Raw genomic sequence first — 18,211 nt, 5'->3', positions numbered from 1 at the left:
ATTCTGAAATAAATAAATCAGCAGAGATCATAAACGTCCATATTAATCTAGGCCTCCTCATGAAGGTTTTCTTCACCACCAAGAAGGGAACCTTGGTGGAAAAAGTCCGTTACAGAACAGGTGAGAGTGAGAACATGGGAGTCTTTGGTACTTCAGGTCTCCATATGAGAGAAGTGTATCCGACACTGTGTCATTGGAATGGCACAATTCAACAACTATTACATAATAAACATATACACGGTATACGGATGTGAGTTCAAGTGTCACTTCTCTTTAGGATGGCATGTCCCGAAACCACTTGGTAGCAAACCACTTATTTGGTATTATTGCAACATGCAACATTGCTTACAGTATGTTTTCTACAACAGTGTTTATTATTATTCATATGATTATTACCACTGTATTATTGTTATTATTATTATAGAAATAGGGACTCCTTTATTCGTTTCTGTTATTGGTCCAATGTTCTCTGAGATCAGTGGAAGTTGCATCAATGTAGCATTTTTCTGTATAATAAGTGCAATATCCAGATGTAATGTAACGTAATGTATCCTGGTGCAGCAGGAGGACTTCCTGTCTCATCCCTGTGGAAAGGGCACGTTGCCTCCTCCCTTCAGAGGCGTGTTAGCCCCTGTGTTGACGTTTCTCCCTCAGCTTCTCCTCCAGGCACTTAATGAGGACAGGGTCCACTTTGGGGTCAAACTTGTTAGCGAACCAGTGGCCATAGTTCAGCAGCCAGCGGAGCTCAGCGGCTCCGTAGATACAAACACTGCGCATGTGTGTGCCGGTGCACGGTGGATACAGAGAGCCTTCTAAATAGTTCCATTTGACCAGTCGCGTCTTACTCTTCAGATCCGTCACGTCCGGGTGTGACCTGGGGATGTGGCCCGGCACCCCGGGCACCCGGACCAGAGTGGCCCAGAAGTGCTCGTCCGGTGAGTAGGTGTCGGCGGACCACGCCAGGAAGTCCATGGCCTTCTGGCTACTGGCTACATAACTCACAAAGTCCCAGGACAGGACGAAGTAGGCGCTGCCTATGAACACCTCCATACCGTGAGGAGCTGCAGCCTTGGCCCGCGTGCTTTTGACAGGCAGCCGGCGGTACTCATAAGGCACGTTCTTCAGCTCGTGCTGGAAGCCGAAGCGCTGTTTCTTCAGCTCGCTGGGCCGGCTGGACTCCAGCATGTTGCTGCCATTCAGCCGGGTCAGCTCCATCACCAGCTCATAGTTGGACTTGAGCGGGAAGTCCTGACCGCACAGGTTGATCACGTACTTCCACTTGACCTCTGACCTCAACAGGTCCGAGAGACAGTTGAGGTCAGCGTTGAGCCTGCTGATGTGGGCGTACTCCACAGACTCCAGTTTGGACGCGACGAGCACGTTGGGGATACAAAGAGCGAGGTTCTTGATGGCCGTCATAAAAGCCGGAGTGGACTTCTGGTCGTAGTGAATGCAATAGATGTTATGGGGTGCATAGATGGCGCGGAGAATCCGCTCCACCATGGGTGCATTCTTATGCACCACGAGGGAGTACGCCAGCGGGAAACGCCGTTCCTCCTCCGACACGGAAATGTCATCGTATCCCCGTGTTTTGATAAACTTCTGACAGTCTGAGGTCAAAGAAACGATGCTGTCGTCGTCCAAGTCAACGATGACTTTCCGTCGTATCTCGAGGGCCTTCCCTATCTCCACAGGGTCCAGCTGGTAGACGGCGGTACAGTTGATGTCATACCTGTGGCTCTGGATCCTGGAGGAGCTGTCAGTCATTCCATACGGCTCAATGTAGAAGCTGTTCCTCACCGTCACTTTGATGTAGACCAGTTTGAGCAGACACACCACCAGCAGGGACAGACAGAACAGGAAGCACTTGTGTCTCAGCCTATGTAAGGGGGGGCATCTTATTTTCATTCTGCAGAAGAGAGGAGAACAAGGATATGACAATAGAGTAGTGCAGGAATATAAGACCTAACCTGAGACCCTGGATGTTAACACTTCCTGGTTCCCTCGTCTCATGTACATTTTTCTATGGGGATGTTGGCTAAATGCGTGAAATAGCCCTTTTCTCAGGAGCTCGAGTACTGAGGTATCTCCCACTTATGTCACAATGCCTATGCTATGGCATCAAAGAAATGCCCATACAAAAATCCCATTGACTTTGAGATGAGGCAACCAGGAAGTGCATGACTTCTGGGTTAATTGACTTCTGGGTTAATTGACTTCTGGGTTAATTGACTTCTGGGTTAATTGACTTCTGGGTTAATTGACTTCTGGGTTAAGTGGCCTACAAAAATATGTCATCCCTGCGGTACTCTAGCATTCAAGTTAGATTAGTACTAGGTAGACAGGCTAGGCTGGTTAAATATAGGTGACATAACCAGTTTTTCCCGTTTTAAATACATACTTTCCAGTTTTAAATTTGGTATAATCCTAGACCCAACTCTAGCTTCAAAAAACAAGTTAAGCAAGTACTGTTTTGGTACCGGTACTTTTACAACCGGTAGGTAAATGGTAAATGGCCTGCATTTATATAGCGCTTTTATCCAAAGCGCTTTACAATCAGTAGGTAGTCTACATTCACCCATTCATACACCGATGGCGGCAGGCTGCCACGCAGGGTGCCTACACACCATCGGGAGCAAGGAGGGTTAAGTGTCTTGCCCAAGGACACAACGACGGCAGCTGGGAGGGAGCGGGGATCGAACCGCCAACCCTTGCGTCATTGGCCGACCCGCTCTACCTCCTGAGCTAAAGCCGCCGGTAGGCTACTACCGGTACCGAATAGCAACGCAGATTAAGGTGCCTCATTTAGGTGCCATGCCCGAACTCAAATATCCGCCCTCCAATGCTCTGAAACCGGCGCCGCACGCACCTTCACTAACATTATAGGGCATAAAATAGGATTATCGTTTGAAATCCTCTTTACAGCATCTTAAAAAAAAGTTTTAAATATGCTTTACTTTTTTTTTTTAAGTACCATTTCAGGCACAGGTACCGTTTTCAAAATATCGTTTTTGCACAGGAATGGAAAAATATTAAACTATAGCCATCCCTATGCTGCATGCTTGTCCCGTCTGCTCTGCTTGCCTGTCTGTCAGATTGTGTCGTCCTGGTTTTATTCTGTCTTCTGTAATGTGATTTTAATGTTGCCATGTTTTAACTGTCCGTGCTGAACATGGTTTTGCACTAATTGTCTGCTTGTTGTATATCGTCCTACCTTGCATGATGTATATTCCTCTAGCTCGTCGTTCCATTTTCGCCTGTTCTTATTTTGCTTGTGTATATTGTTGGTGTTTTATTTGTTTTTAATGGCTAACTTAAGTTTTGGCCAAGGGACAAGAGCTGAAAATTAGCCGTTTGGCTAACACTGGTACATTTACAGTGATGGTTATTCATGTGCACTGTCCCTGAAATAAATAAATACAAAAAGATCTTGCATTATTATGATGTATTTATTGCTTTTAAACTTTTGTTATGCTGCATCCTACTGGGAGATTCTAAGCACACTTTGAAAATGTGTGACCTGATGACAGCCCAAGTCAACTGTTTGGAATTCAAATAAATGGTTTATAGAGGGAGACAGCAGTCCATGAGTCCAACTACTAAACATTTTTTTAAACACTTGCCAAAAGCTACTAAATGAGATTTGTTTTATGAAAACTACAACTTGAACATTTGAAATAAATATTTGCAAGCTGTTATGGCACATCACTGTGAAGCTTGTAAATGACAGCACTTTGAATAGTTCACTCACCTGGCTCTCTGAAGGCGTCTTTAAGCTGCTCTCATGTGCCACCCAAGTCGCCTCCACACTTCCATTAAGGAGCCTTGGCATGAAAAGTATGTTGCAGTCAGCATGAGATAAACCACCACATATCTCTGATCCAAGACCACACCACCAAACATACTGCAGTGACCACAACATATATCTGTTCATGGATTTTTAGTTCACCCCCAGCTGACTGAAACGATCATGTTTGGAGAGGTTTCAGTGTGTAGAGCAGACTGCTCTGAGCAGTGCTTCTCAACTGGGGTCTGGGGATCTCCAGGGGTCCTTCAGGGGATTCCAGGGAGTCCCCAGGCAAATACATTCGTTGAGTTGTTAAACTTGCATCAATCTTATTTCATACAAGTTAACACACAAGATAATGTAGACGAATGACTGGTTTGATCATAGTTTCACCGTTATCTCTCCATATAGCCTACAGATAGTCATGGGATTCTAAACAAAATCATTATCTAAAAAATAACATTTTCAGATTTGGGTCTGAGACTAAATAAAAGTCGGGCTGGCTGACTCAAATGGTCCGTGATATGAGAAAGGTTGAGAACCAGTGACCGGCGCAGTTTTACTTTGTAAGCAAACTTCACAGTCAGCGGGTAGGCTGCGTGCTGTGAACTGAAGGCAGGCATGTGAAGACTTGTAAGTGGTCAGAAGAACGACCAGTCGCAATTTTGTCCTCGCCAAAACTTTGCTCCAAAGCAACCCGCAAGAGCGACTTGCATAACGGCGTAATAAACATGCACGTTACCGGAAAACCATCTGTATCAAACCGCTCAACCAGCTTGTGTCGCAACAGGAATTAAGGCGATGAAAGATAAAACTTACCACATGCGTAAAGAAAGTGCTCTTTGGCAGCTCAGAGCAGCAGGCATGAGTGCAGGCTGTGTGTGTGCGCGGGGCCGAGGCGGGCTGTGCCGTGCCGGGGCAGAGAGGCGGGCTGTGCCGGGGCAGAGCGGAGGAGAGGAGAGGAGGGGCAGCCAGGCTGGGCGGACAGTCCGCCCACTACCCGTCTAAACCAGGGCTAAACACACGCTACCAACTGCCCGTCTAAACCAGGGCTAAACACACGCTACCAACTGCCCGTCTAAACCAGGGCTAAACACATGCTACCAACTGCCCGTCTAAACCAGGGCTAAACACACGCTACCAACTGCCCGTCTAAACCAGGGCTAAACACACGCTACCAACTGCCCGTCTAAACCAGGGCTAAACACACGCTACCAACTGCCCGTCTAAACCAGGGCTAAACACACGCTACCAACTGCCCGTCTAAACCAGGGCTAAACACACGCTACCAACTGCCCGTCTAAACCAGGGCTAAACACACGCTACCAACTGCCCGTCTAAACCAGGGCTAAACACACGCTACCAACTGCCCGTCTAAACCAGGGCTTAACACACGCTACCAACTGCCCGTCTAAACCAGGGCTAAACACACGCTACCAACTGCCCTGTCTAAACCAGGGCTAAACACACGCTACCAACTGCCCGTCTAAACCAGGGCTAAACACACGCTACCAACTGCCCGTCTAAACCAGGGCTAAACACACGCTACCAACTGCCCGTCTAAACCAGGGCTTAACACACGCTATCAACTGCCCGTCTAAACCAGGGCTTAACACACGCTACCAACTGCCTGTCTAAACCAGGGCTAAACACACGCTACCAACTGCCCTGTCTAAACCAGGGCTAAACACACGCTACCAACTGCCCGTCTAAACCAGGGCTAAACACACGCTACCAACTGCCCGTCTAAACCAGGGCTAAACACACGCTACCAACTGCCCGTCTAAACCAGGGCTTAACACACGCTATCAACTGCCCGTCTAAACCAGGGATAAACACACGCTACCAACTGCCCGTCTAAACCAGGGATAAACACACGCTACCAACTGCCCGTCTAAACCAGGACTATACACACGCTACCAAATGCCCGTCTAAACCAGGGCTAAACACACTACCAACTGCCCGTCTAAACCAGGGCTAAACACACGCTACCAACTGCCCGTCTAAACCAGGGCTAAACACACGCTACCAACTGCCCGTCTAAACCAGGACTATACACACGCTACCAACTGCCCGTCTAAACACACGCTACCAACTGCCCGTCTAAACCAGGGCTAAACACACGCTACCAACTGCCCGTCTAAACCAGGGCTAAACACACGCTACCAACTGCCCGTCTAAACCAGGGCTAAACACATGCTACCAACTGCCCGTCTAAACCAGGGCTAAACACACGCTACCTACTGCCCGTCTAAACCAGGGCTGAACACACGCTACCAACTGCCCGTCTAAACCAGGGCTAAACACACGCTACCAACTGCCCGTCTAAACCAGGGCTAAACACATGCTACCAACTGCCCGTCTAAACCAGGGCTAAACACACGCTACCAACTGCCCGTCTAAACCAGGGCTAAACACACGCTACCAACTGCCCGTCTAAACCAGGGCTAAACACGCTACCAACTGCCCGTCTAAACACACGCTGGGGACCCCCTCGAAGCCCCCTGAAGGTCCACAGAGAGCCCATGTTGAGACTGCCTTATATTATGGGCCAAAATTAAACATATTATTACAAATCTGCAATCCACAGCATGACAGTTTCATTCTTATTATAATTTCAAAATGAAACAGGCCTACATTTCCTAATTGGCCAGGCTGGAATGTAACCCCGTGATTCTCAACCTTTTTCATATCAAGGACCCTAAATTGGTCCACATTATAGAGCCACAGACCCCCCGCCCCTTGATAAGATATTGTCTCAGACTCAAATCTGAGAATATTTTTTACTGTTAAAATATGATTTGATCCAGAATTCGATGGCTATCTGTATTGTAGTGATAAGTCAGTGATTCTTCTACATTCTCTAATTAAATTACTTTCTTTTAAATGAAATGAAGTTTAAGAATTTAACAATTTGCTGGAGACCCCTGGAATTCCCTCTGGACCCCTGGTGGTCCCTGGACCCCACATTGGAAACCACTGCTTTACAGAATCAAGCAATCTACCTGCATTGTACATGGGCCAGATGTATGTAGCCTATACTGTTTCAAATAATGTAAGTTGTATTTAATATCCGATTATTTAACTTAATGCAATTTTCTATTTCTTTGTTTTCTTTGCATTCCATGTCCTTTAAAAAATATATATTTTTATTTGTTTAATAATAGTCAACAAACAGGACACTGAACAATGCTAAAGATAACAATGTCCAAGTGGACTTAAACAAACACTGCAACAATACACCGAGTTCAGGGTGTAGTTGAGTAACCACACCCATGCAAACTCATTTACTCATTTACATTTAGAAGTTTGGCCACCTCTTTACACGGATATAAATCTTTACAAAACATAGTTTACATCATAGTAAGTGGTATAAATGTATAGATGTATCTTATATGAATGAATAAATGAACGCTGTATGAAATATATTGATTGTTTTTGACCTTATGATTGATTACCCAATGGAGGTGATAGTTTACCCTCCTTTTGAGTACCACATCACTGAGTCCTTTTTCAATAACATTGGAATGCAGATGAACCGGTAATAGTCCACCTACACAGTGTTGGTATTCTATAAGAGTTTTAGTAGCATTTCAACCGTTTCTGAGTTTGAAGTTGAACAATTCAACTCTCTAACACATGTTCAACAGATTATCTAGTGACTAAAGAGACTATATGTGACATTAACATACCACCAAAGGTGCAAAAATTGAGCTTATTCTGAGCGTAAGATTCTGAAACCCCCCCAAAAAAACACGAGAGCTCATTACAACTGCAGCTTTTATTAAACCCCCCAGTCATCCCAGTCACTCCAGTCACTCTGCAACAACCTCTCCCAGTAGACGTCCATTATATGATTTGGCGCAAACTCCTCATCACCGACCAAACGGATTGTCTTGATCTGCATCAGATGATCCAGGCTGTTTGACACTGTTGAAATGGCAGAAGAGTAGACATTCAAAACTATGCTTTAGGCTGTCTGTGATACAACTCGGCACAGTTAATAGTAGACACCAGCTGATCCAATTTAAAGTTACTCACCGTTTTCACTATTCTAAGCAGAAGTTGCACAAGATTTATTCAATTCAATTCAATTCAAAAAACTTTATTAGTCCCGCAAGGGGCAATTTACCCGTCTGTCTCACCACTGTGTGACAGGTTTCAGGTGTCGGAGGCCACTCTGTCTCATGCCTTCTGGTCCTGCCCTTTACTGACCGGATTCTGGGCCAAATTATTTGATTGGTACTCTAAGGCCTACAAAATAACCCTACAGCCGGAGGCAGAACTCGCCATCTTCGGCTGCTCCGAATCCTCTCTGGACTTCACTACAGCTGTGCAACAATCTTTGACACAGGGGACAATTATTGCCAAGAAACTCATTCTGCAGAAATGGAAGTCCCCCTCTCCACCCACTTTTCAGTTGTGGTTGGCGGACATGATCTCTGTTATACGAATGGAGAGACTCAGGTCCTTGAGGACCAACTCACCTGGGAGATTTCAAACTATTTGGGACCCGTTTCTGGCCTACCTTGACGAGGATAGGGGTGACGGGTGAGTCACCCGGCCGGTCTCTCTCCCTTGTGCGGGATCCCACTCATACATACATACATACATCCATATATATATATACATACATCCATATATATATATATATATATATATATATATATATATATATATTTTTTTACAAGCACATAAGGTCTGTATGTAACTGGTGGCACTGTGTTGTAATTTTGGAGTGTATGTATGTTTTTTCTTTATTTCTTTTCCTGTATCTGAGTTTGTTCGTTTTTCTGTGTTCAAAAATTTTTAATTGCAAAATAATATATATATATATATATATATATATATATATATATATATATATATATATATATATATATATATATATACACAAGCACATAAGGTCTGTATGTAACTGGTGGCACTGTGGAGACCCGGGATCGATCCCTGGCAGCGGTACTTCCTGCTTGGTCAGACGTTCCTACAGACACAATTGGCCGTGTCTGCGGGTGGGAAGCCGGTGGGTTATGAGTCCTGGTTGCTGCACTAGTGCCTCCTCTGGTCGGTCGCGGCACCTGTTTGGGGGGAGGAGGGGAACTGGCGGGAATAGCGTGATCCTCGCACGTAAGTTACGTCTTGCCGGTGAAACTCCTCGCTGTCAGGTGAAAAGAAGGGACACATGTATCGGAGGAAGCATGTGCTAGTCTAAACTCTCCCCAGATGGCCACTGGGGCTGGAGCAACGACCGGTACAGCAGGGGGAATTGCTAAGTGAAGTTACAGTTCACTCTATACGTGTGGAGAGATTTGTCAGAGCAGCTCCAGGTGGCAGACGTACGAGACAGATCATGAATTATTGAGGCAGAAAAAGGCACTCTTTATCTACTGGAGCCGCTCAGAAGCCAGGATGTGTGGAGAGCTGAGCTAAACTGAGACAGGATGTGAGGAGAGCTGAGCTAAACTGAGACAGGATGTGAGGAGAGCTGAGCTAAACTGAGACAGGATGTGAGGAGAGCTGAGCTAAACTGAGACAGGATGTGAGGAGAGCTGAGCTAAACTGAGACAGGATGTGAGGAGAGCTAAACTGAGACAGGATGTGAGGAGAGCTGAGCTAAACTGAGACAGGATGTGTGGAGAGCTGAGCTAAACTGAGACAGGATGTGAGGAGAGCTGAGCTAAACTGAGACAGGATGTGAGGAGAGCTGAGCTAAACTGAGACAGGATGTGTGGAGAGCTGAGCTAAACTGAGACAGGATGTGAGGAGAGCTGAGCTAAGCTGAGACAGGATGTGTGGAGAGCTGAGCTAAACTGAGACAGGATGTGAGGAGAGCTGAGCTAAACTGAGACAGGATGTGAGGAGAGCTGGACTAAGCTGAGACAGGATGTGAGGAGAGCTGAGCTAAACTGAGACAGGATGTGAGGAGAGCTGAGCTAAGCTGAGACAGGATGTGAGGAGAGCTGAGCTAAACTGAGACAGGATGTGAGGAGAGCTGAGCTAAACTAAGACAGGATGTGTGGAGAGCTGAGCTAAACTGAGACAGGATGTGAGCTGAGCTAAACTAAGACAGGATGTGAGGAGAGCTGAGCTAAACTAAGACAGGATGTGTGGAGAGCTGAGCTAAACTGAGACAGGATGTGAGGAGAGCTGAGCTAAACTAAGACAGGATGTGAGGAGAGCTGAGCTAAACTGAGACAGGATGTGAGGAGAGCTGAGCTAAGCTAAGACAGGATGTGAGGAGAGCTGAGCTAAGCTGAGACAGGATGTGAGGAGAGCTGAGCTAAACTGAGACAGGATGTGTGGAGAGCTGAGCTAAGCTAAGACAGGATGTGAGGAGAGCTGAGCTAAACTGAGACAGGATGTGAGGAGAGCTGAGCTAAACTGAGACAGGATGTGAGGAGAGCTGAGCTAAGCTGAGTCAGGATGTGAGGAGAGCTGAGCTAAACTGAGACAGGATGTGAGGAGAGCTGGACTAAGCTGAGGCATATCAGGAGAAGGGGATAACAGACCTTTGGTGCTGCGGGGTTGAAGAGGCTCTGCAGAGGGATCAGTCTGAGGTGTAGCTGCTGCTTCTGCCTCCAGGTTCAACAAATAACATGACAAGGACTTTTCTCTGAACATCACCTGGTAAAACAATGGAAGGAATCACTTTAACTAAACACCGTCGACATGTCTGTTTACATGGCTGTCAATGAATCACTCACATGCACAGTGTTTACGTATAGTGCCTGAATCACTCACATGCACAGTGTTTACGTATAGTGCCTGAATCACTCACATGCAGTGTTTACGTATAGTGCCTGAATCACTCACATGCACAGTGTTTACGTATAGTGCCTGAATCACTCACATGCACAGTGTTTACGTATAGTGCCTGAATCACTCACATGCACAGTGTTTACGTATAGTGCCTGAATCACTCACATGCACAGTGTTTACGTATAGTGCCTGAATCCCTCACATGCACAGTGTTTACGTATAGTGCCTGAATCCCTCACATGCAGTGTTTACGTATAGTGCCTGAATCACTCACATGCAGTGTTTACGTATAGTGCCTGAATCACTCACATGCACAGTGTTTACGTATAGTGCCTGAATCCCTCACATGCAGTGTTTACGTATAGTGCCTGAATCACTCACATGCACAGTGTTTACGTATAGTGCCTGAATCCCTCACATGCACAGTGTTTACGTATAGTGCCTGAATCCCTCACATGCACAGTGTTTACGTATAGTGCCTGAATCCCTCACATGCAGTGTTTACGTATAGTGCCTGAATCCCTCACATGCACAGTGTTTACGTATAGTGCCTGAATCCCTCACATGCACAGTGTTTACGTATAGTGCCTGAATCACTCACATGCACAGTGTTTACGTATAGTGCCTGAATCACTCACATGCACAGTGTTTACATATAGTGCCTGAATCACTCACATGCACAGTGTTTACGTATAGTGCCTGAATCCCTCACATGCAGTGTTTACGTATAGTGCCTGGCAACAGGAGGCAATGGCTGACTGACGATTGACAATACAAAAGGGGATTTAGATGTGTGGGATATTTGAAGCCTGAAGGCCTATCATGTGTCTTAGCAGTGCTCGAGACTCAGCAGCCACACTACAGGGCACACTCAGGAGGAGGGTCTCTGCACTGCTGCACCACACTACAGGGCACACTCAGGAGGGTCTCTGCACTGCTGCACCACACTACAGGGCACACTCAGGAGGAGGGTCTCTGCACTGCTGCACCTCACTACAGGGCACACTCAGGAGGAGGGTCTCTACACTGCTGCACCTCACTACAGGGCACACTCAGGAGGAGGGTCTCTGCACTGCTGCACCTCACTACAGGGCACTCAATAATTCATGGGCCAACAATGTGTGCACTAACCCCTGCTGGCAGACAGGAAGTATCTCTTACATCAACACAGAACTCTACTCTGTGTTCAGGAAGTTAGTCTGGACAACAGTCACTGGGAGACCGGTCTGCCGGTGTCAAGTCATCCTGGACTAAAAACTGCTGCCAAAATAGTGGGCCCAGATTTCATTGTTGTGATACAGGAAGTACAACAGGAGGTACAATCTGTGAAAGCCAGCCCCATGTAAAACAGCAATCCTTCATTCATATGGTTCATGTCATAGGTTGTTATTCAGTTCATGGTGACACGTCCATAATTTACTCATGTACACTATCATTAAAATACATAAGTAAACTAGAACGACCGCAACGCGGACTTATGCCTCCGCCATTAGTTCATTCTGGAGTCCAAATCGCCATTTGAGGCAAATTGGAAGAGATTCCGTCAAGGCGCTCCTGTGATGTTGCGTTACAGAGTTTGGAAATTGGGTGTGTGAGAGGTCACAGTGACCTTGAACTTTGACCACCAAAATGTAATCAGTTCATCCTTGAGTCCAAGTCGATGTTTGAGACAAGTTTGATTAAATTCCGTCAAGGCATTCCTGAGATACCGCGTTAACAAGCTTGAAAATGGCGTTTGAGAGCTCACCTTGACCTTTGACCTTTGACCACCAAAATCTAATCAGTTCATCCTTGAGTCCAAGTCGATGTTTGAGACAAGTTTGATGAAATTCCGCAAAGGCATTCCTGAGATATCACGTTAACAAGCTTGAAAATGGCATTTGAGAGGTCACAGTGACCTTGACTTTTGACCACCAAAATGTAATCAGTTCATCCTTGAGTCTAAGTAGATGTTTGAGGCAAATTTGATGAAATTCCGTCAAGGTATTCATGAGATATCGCGTTAACAAGCTGGAAAATGGCGTTTGAGAGGTCACAGTGACCTTGACCTTTGACCACCAAAATGTAATCAGTTCATCCTTGAGTCCAAGTCGATGTTTGAGACAAGTTTGATTAAATTCCGTCAAGGCATTCCTGAGATATCGCATTAACAAGCTTGAAAATGGCATTCGAGAGGTCACAGTGACCTTGACCTTTGACCTTTGACCACCAAAATCTAATCAGTTCATCCTTGAGTCCAAGTCGATGTTTGAGACAAGTTTGATTAAATTCCGTCAAGGCATTCTTGAGATATCGCGTTAACAAGCTTGAAAATGGCGTTCGAGAGGTCACAGTGACCTTGACCTTTGACCTTTGACCACCAAAATCTAATCAGATCATCCTTGAGTCTAAGTCGATCTTTGAGGCAAATTTGATGAAATTCCGTCCAGGCGTTCCTCAGATATCGCGTTAACAAACATCGTACGGACGGACGGACGGACGTACGGACGGACAACCCGGATCCATAATGCCTCCGGCCCGGCTATCGCCGGCGGAGGCATAATAAAACCTTGACTGACTAATTATTTTCAAAACTGCAAAAGATGAACTAAGATTGCAGCAAGACAGCTTTCAATATCACTGCATCACATCACACACACACACACACACACAGTGAAATGGTTTCCCTGTGTGAGCAAACACATCATAGTATTAAGCAGTACTGCTCCAGGCCCAGAATTCAAATCAAGTCAACGTTTATTTATATAGCACATTTAAACAGCCATGGCTGACCATTGACCACTGCTATATTTCCCACCATGTGTTGCCCTCTGGTGGCTCGTTACCATTCCATCCATGGGAAGGGATTACCACACCCAACATTTTCAGCTTTCAGCCACTGGGTGATGATGCCAGCCTGTATGAAAACGCGCCCTGAATCGACCGAGGTGACGCTGCTGGCTAGCTAGCTGAGGGACCCCCCTGGTCGGCCGGCATTGACCCTCCTCTTGTCAGTAGGCAAGAGGGTCACGTTATAGTTTTCACCCTCCCTTAAAGGCATCGTGTGTGATTTCCTGTCACGTCTGACTTTGCAGTATGGGTCATATTCTTGTGTGGTGGCAGTGTGCTTGGTCATATTCTTGTGTGGTGGCAGTGTGCTTGGTCATATTCTTGTGTGGTGGCAGTGTGCTTGGTCATATTCTTGTGTGGTGGCAGTGTGCTTGGTCATATTCTTGTGCGGTGGCAGTGTGCTTGGTCATATTCTTGTGTGGTGGCAGTGTGCTTGGTCATATTCTTGTGTGGTGGCAGTGTGCTTGGTCATATTCTTGTGTGGTGGCAGTGTGCTTGGTCATATTCTTGTGCGGTGGCAGTGTGTTTGGTCATATTCTTGTGTGGTGGCAGTGTGCTTGGTCATATTCTTGTGTGGTGGCAGTGTGCTTGGTCATATTCTTGTGTGGTGGCAGTGTGCTTGGTCATATTCTTGTGTGGTGGCAGTGTGCTTGGTCATATTCTTGTGTGGTGGCAGTGTGCTTGGTCATATTCTTGTGTGGTGGCAGTGTGCTTGGTCATATTCTTGTGTGGTGGCAGTGTGCTTGGTCATATTCTTGTGTGGTGGCAGTGTGCTTGGTCATATTCTTGTGTGGTGGCAGTGTGCTTGGTCATATTCTTGTGCGGTGGCAGTGTGCTTGGTCATATTCTTGTGTGGTGGCAGTGTGCTTGGTCATATTCTTGTGTGGTGGCAGTGTGCTTGGTCATATTCTTGTGTGGTGGCAGTGTGCTTGGTCATATTCTTGTGTGGTGGCAGTGTGCTTGGTCATATTCTTGTGTGGTGGCAGTGTGCTTGGTCATATTCTTGTGCGGTGGCAGTGTGCTTGGTCATATTCTTGTGCGGTGGCAGTGTGCTTGGTCATATTCTTGTGTGGTGGCAGTGTGCTTGGTCATATTCTTGTGTGGTGGCAGTGTGCTTGGTCATATTCTTGTGTGGTGGCAGTGTGCTTGGTCATATTCTTGTGTGGTGGCAGTGTGCTTGGTCATATTCTTGTGTGGTGGCAGTGTGCTTGGTCATATTCTTGTGTGGTGGCAGTGTGCTTGGTCATATTCTTGTGTGGTGGCAGTGTGCTTGGTCATATTCTTGTGTGGTGGCAGTGTGCTTGGTCATATTCTTGTGTGGTGGCAGTGTGCTTGGTCATATTCTTGTGTGGTGGCAGTGTGCTTGGTCATATTCTTGTGCGGTGGCAGTGTGCTTGGTCATATTCTTGTGTGGTGGCAGTGTGCTTGGTCATATTTTTGTGTGGTGGCAGTGTGCTTGGTCATATTCTTGTGTGGTGGCAGTGTGCTTGGTCATATTCTTGTGTGGTGGCAGTGTGCTTGGTCATATTCTTGTGTGGTGGCAGTGTGCTTGGTCATATTCTTGTGTGGTGGCAGTGTGCTTGGTCATATTCTTGTGTGGTGGCAGTGTGCTTGGTCATATTCTTGTGTGGTGGCAGTGTGCTTGGTCATATTCTTGTGTGGTGGCAGTGTGCTTGGTCATATTCTTGTGTGGTGGCAGTGTGCTTGGTCATATTCTTGTGTGGTGGCAGTGTGCTTGGTCATATTCTTGTGCGGTGGCAGTGTGCTTGGTCATATTCTTGTGTGGTGGCAGTGTGCTTGGTCATATTCTTGTGTGGTGGCAGTGTGCTTGGTCATATTCTTGTGTGGTGGCAGTGTGCTTGGTCATATTCTTGTGTGGTGGCAGTGTGCTTGGTCATATTCTTGTGTGGTGGCAGTGTGCTTGGTCATATTCTTGTGTGGTGGCAGTGTGCTTGGTCATATTCTTGTGCGGTGGCAGTGTGCTTGGTCATATTCTTGTGCGGTGGCAGTGTGCTTGGATGCTGCGATCACAGCAGGGATGCTAGTCGCTGCGATCACCTCTGATGGCAACGTGCCACCAGATGTCATTATAACATTATAAGATTATAACATTATGTCATTATAACCAAAGTTATATGACCGCCGTCGGAGTGCAGTGCAAAAAGCAGGTGACTCCCAAGTCCGCCCTGGTGAACCAGACACCAATCAGAGGGCTTGTTTTAAAAGTTTGAAGGCCAGTGTCCAAATCCTCTCTTAAGTTAAAATTGGCTAAGTACAAGTATACAAGTATAGAATAAAGCGCATTGCATTACATTCATAAAGTGTGATGATAATCTTTAAGCAAAATAACAGTGGTCAGTAATGAGAGTAAAATGAGTGAGTGAGCCAGAGCACAAAGTCACACCCTAACTCCACATGTGTTGTTTTGAGTGTTTTGCTGGTGTCCCACCTTGTCCCAGGCATAGGCTGAGCTGACAGGGATGTTGTTGCCAAGGATGGCCTCCAGCCAGCGCTCCGGGGCCAGGTACAACTTGCCTTTACGGTCCTTCATCGACCCATCCACAAGCAGATTAGCCTTGTACCAATGACCCTGCAGACACAGACACACAGCTCATCTTCTCCATTCAGCTGTTACACTGTCTATGAAAGTTACATTGTTACCAGTTACATTCAGCTGTTACACTTACATTGTTACAAGTTACATTCAGCTGTTACAGTGTATGAACGTTACATTGTTACAAGTTACATTCAGCTGTTACAGTCTATGAAAGTTACATGTTACAAGTTACATTCAGCTGTTACAGTCTATGAAAGTTACATGTTACAAGTTACATTCAGCTGTTACAGTCTATGAAAGTTACATTGTTACAAGTTACATTCAGCTGTTACACTGTCTATGAAAGTTACATTGTTACCAGTTACATTCAGCTGTTACACTTACATTGTTACAAGTTACATTCAGCTGTTAGTCTATGAAAGTTACATGTTACAAGTTACATTCAGCTGTTACAGTCTATGAAAGTTACATTGTTACAAGTTACATTCAGCTGTTACAGTCTATGAAAGTTACATTGTTACAAGTTACATTCAGCTGTTACACTGTCTATGAAAGCAGTGCCGCTAAACATCCATTTATTTTAAGGAGAGAATTCAAGGAATTTAAAAGTAAGTTTCATCTAATGAAGAGAGGGACATATTGCAGACTGATATGTTTTACATGAAGACTGGACATCGAATAACATTGTTTTTCAGATTCCCCTCGCCGTTTTCTCCCCAATTCTACTTGGCTAATAGATGCAGTCGGTCTGTGTGGGAACGCCCACAAAATGTTATACGGCTGGTGCGCGGGTGGGCTAAAACCCCCCATATATCTCAATGGGCTGACTCACCAAAGGATGATGCTGCGGCTCTACACTACAGGATTGGGGACTCTAGAGCAGGTACATAGACGTCTGTTGAGATGTGCGTTTACTGCAGGGGTTAAATCCCTGATCGTGTCTGCCTGGGCTGGGCTAGCAGCTAAATGCTAACTGTGCTGAATAGGGAGAACGGGCGGGATTTACCCGAGCCTGATCACGCCTCCAGCCAGTTACCCCAGCACTTATGACGAGACAGCGACTCAACCTATTCCATGTCCCTCATGTTGGTAGGCAGGGGATCTAGTGCTGCACTACCCCAGACAGGCTGTGGATTAAATTTGTGATCAAATGAAAAAAAGAAAAAAAAATATATATATATATATATATATATACACACACACATATATACACACATATATATATACACACATATATATACACATACATGACTATAAGAATGCTCTGTAATGAATTTCATGTAACGTGTGCAGAGGTGTAGTGCTATCTAGAGAAGTGGGGGAACGCACCTATATGGGGAACACCTGCACACCCACAGGTCCCAACAAAGCCCCCCCCCCCCCCGCGCGCACACACGCTAACGTTCACGTAGCCTATTAATTAATTAAAATCGCTTATATCAACGAATTAAACGAGCAAACTCACGGATTCCTTAAGTGCTGCAAACCACTGTCACTGACACACAACTTAACTAATTGTGTCTGTAGCCCATGACATTTGCAGCTCTGAAACTAAAAGACGTAGGCTATATGGGCAGAGCAGAGCAGACTCAGCAGAGTCAGTTATCAACACAAACAGCTAAACAATCTCTCAACCAGCGATCACACAAGTTGCTCAAGGCATTGATCATCATTTGGCATGGCGGCCGGCATTTTTAGAATTTTGTGGTGAATTAATTTTACTCCCTCTACATTTCCACAGAATTTTGTGGTGAATTAATTCACCACAAAATTCAAAAAATGCCGGCCGCCGTGCCAAATGATGATCAATGCCTTGTGCAACTTGTGTGATTTTCTGGATGCAAATTGCAATGGGCTGATTAACGCTAACTTTTGATTCAACCGTGTTGAAAAGAAACACGCTTTTAAGTTTCTTCATGCTTGTAAACGTACCTTTTTAACAGCTTGTCCGAAAAATGAAAGGATGTTTGGCTGCCTTTTTCATCTTTACTTGTTAAAGTGAGGTAGGCTACTGGGGGGGGGGAAATATTTTGATGCTGAAAAAGCCAGTAGCTGTTTCAGTATAGCTTTTATTAAACTGAGGTTTCCCCCGCGCTGTAGCTAGTTAAGGTGGAATGTTTCCTTTTCCTTCAAGCCACGAGTTGATGCTGTGTGAATCATTCAGCCCACCTTAAATATAGTTAAGGTGGAATGTTTCCTTCTTTCTTCAAGCCGCGAGTTGATGCTGTGTGAGTCATTCAGCCCACCTTATAGTTAAGGTGGAATGTTTTGTTCTTTCT

General features: G+C 45.7%; 1 protein-coding gene across 1 annotated transcript; it reads right to left on the bottom strand.

Annotated features, from left to right (window-relative positions):
* Positions 1–624: 624 nt before the first annotated feature.
* LOC310784517 (beta-1,3-galactosyl-O-glycosyl-glycoprotein beta-1,6-N-acetylglucosaminyltransferase 4-like) lies at positions 625–3,826 on the bottom strand (the record flags this gene model as incomplete). The annotated part of the gene is made up of 2 exons (XM_083645499.1): positions 3,752–3,826; positions 625–1,909 (listed from the first exon to the last, which is right to left on the bottom strand). The coding sequence occupies exon 2, from the start codon at positions 1,906–1,908 to the stop codon at positions 625–627; it is 1,284 nt and encodes a 427-aa protein (XP_083501625.1). The 5' UTR covers position 1,909; positions 3,752–3,826.
* Positions 3,827–18,211: the final 14,385 nt, after the last annotated feature.

This window comes from Poromitra crassiceps (assembly GCF_964638095.1).
Source record: "Poromitra crassiceps genome assembly, chromosome: 10".
NCBI classification, from domain to species: domain Eukaryota; kingdom Metazoa; phylum Chordata; class Actinopteri; order Beryciformes; family Melamphaidae; genus Poromitra; species Poromitra crassiceps.
This window is presented reverse-complemented; position numbering and strand designations above follow the sequence as displayed.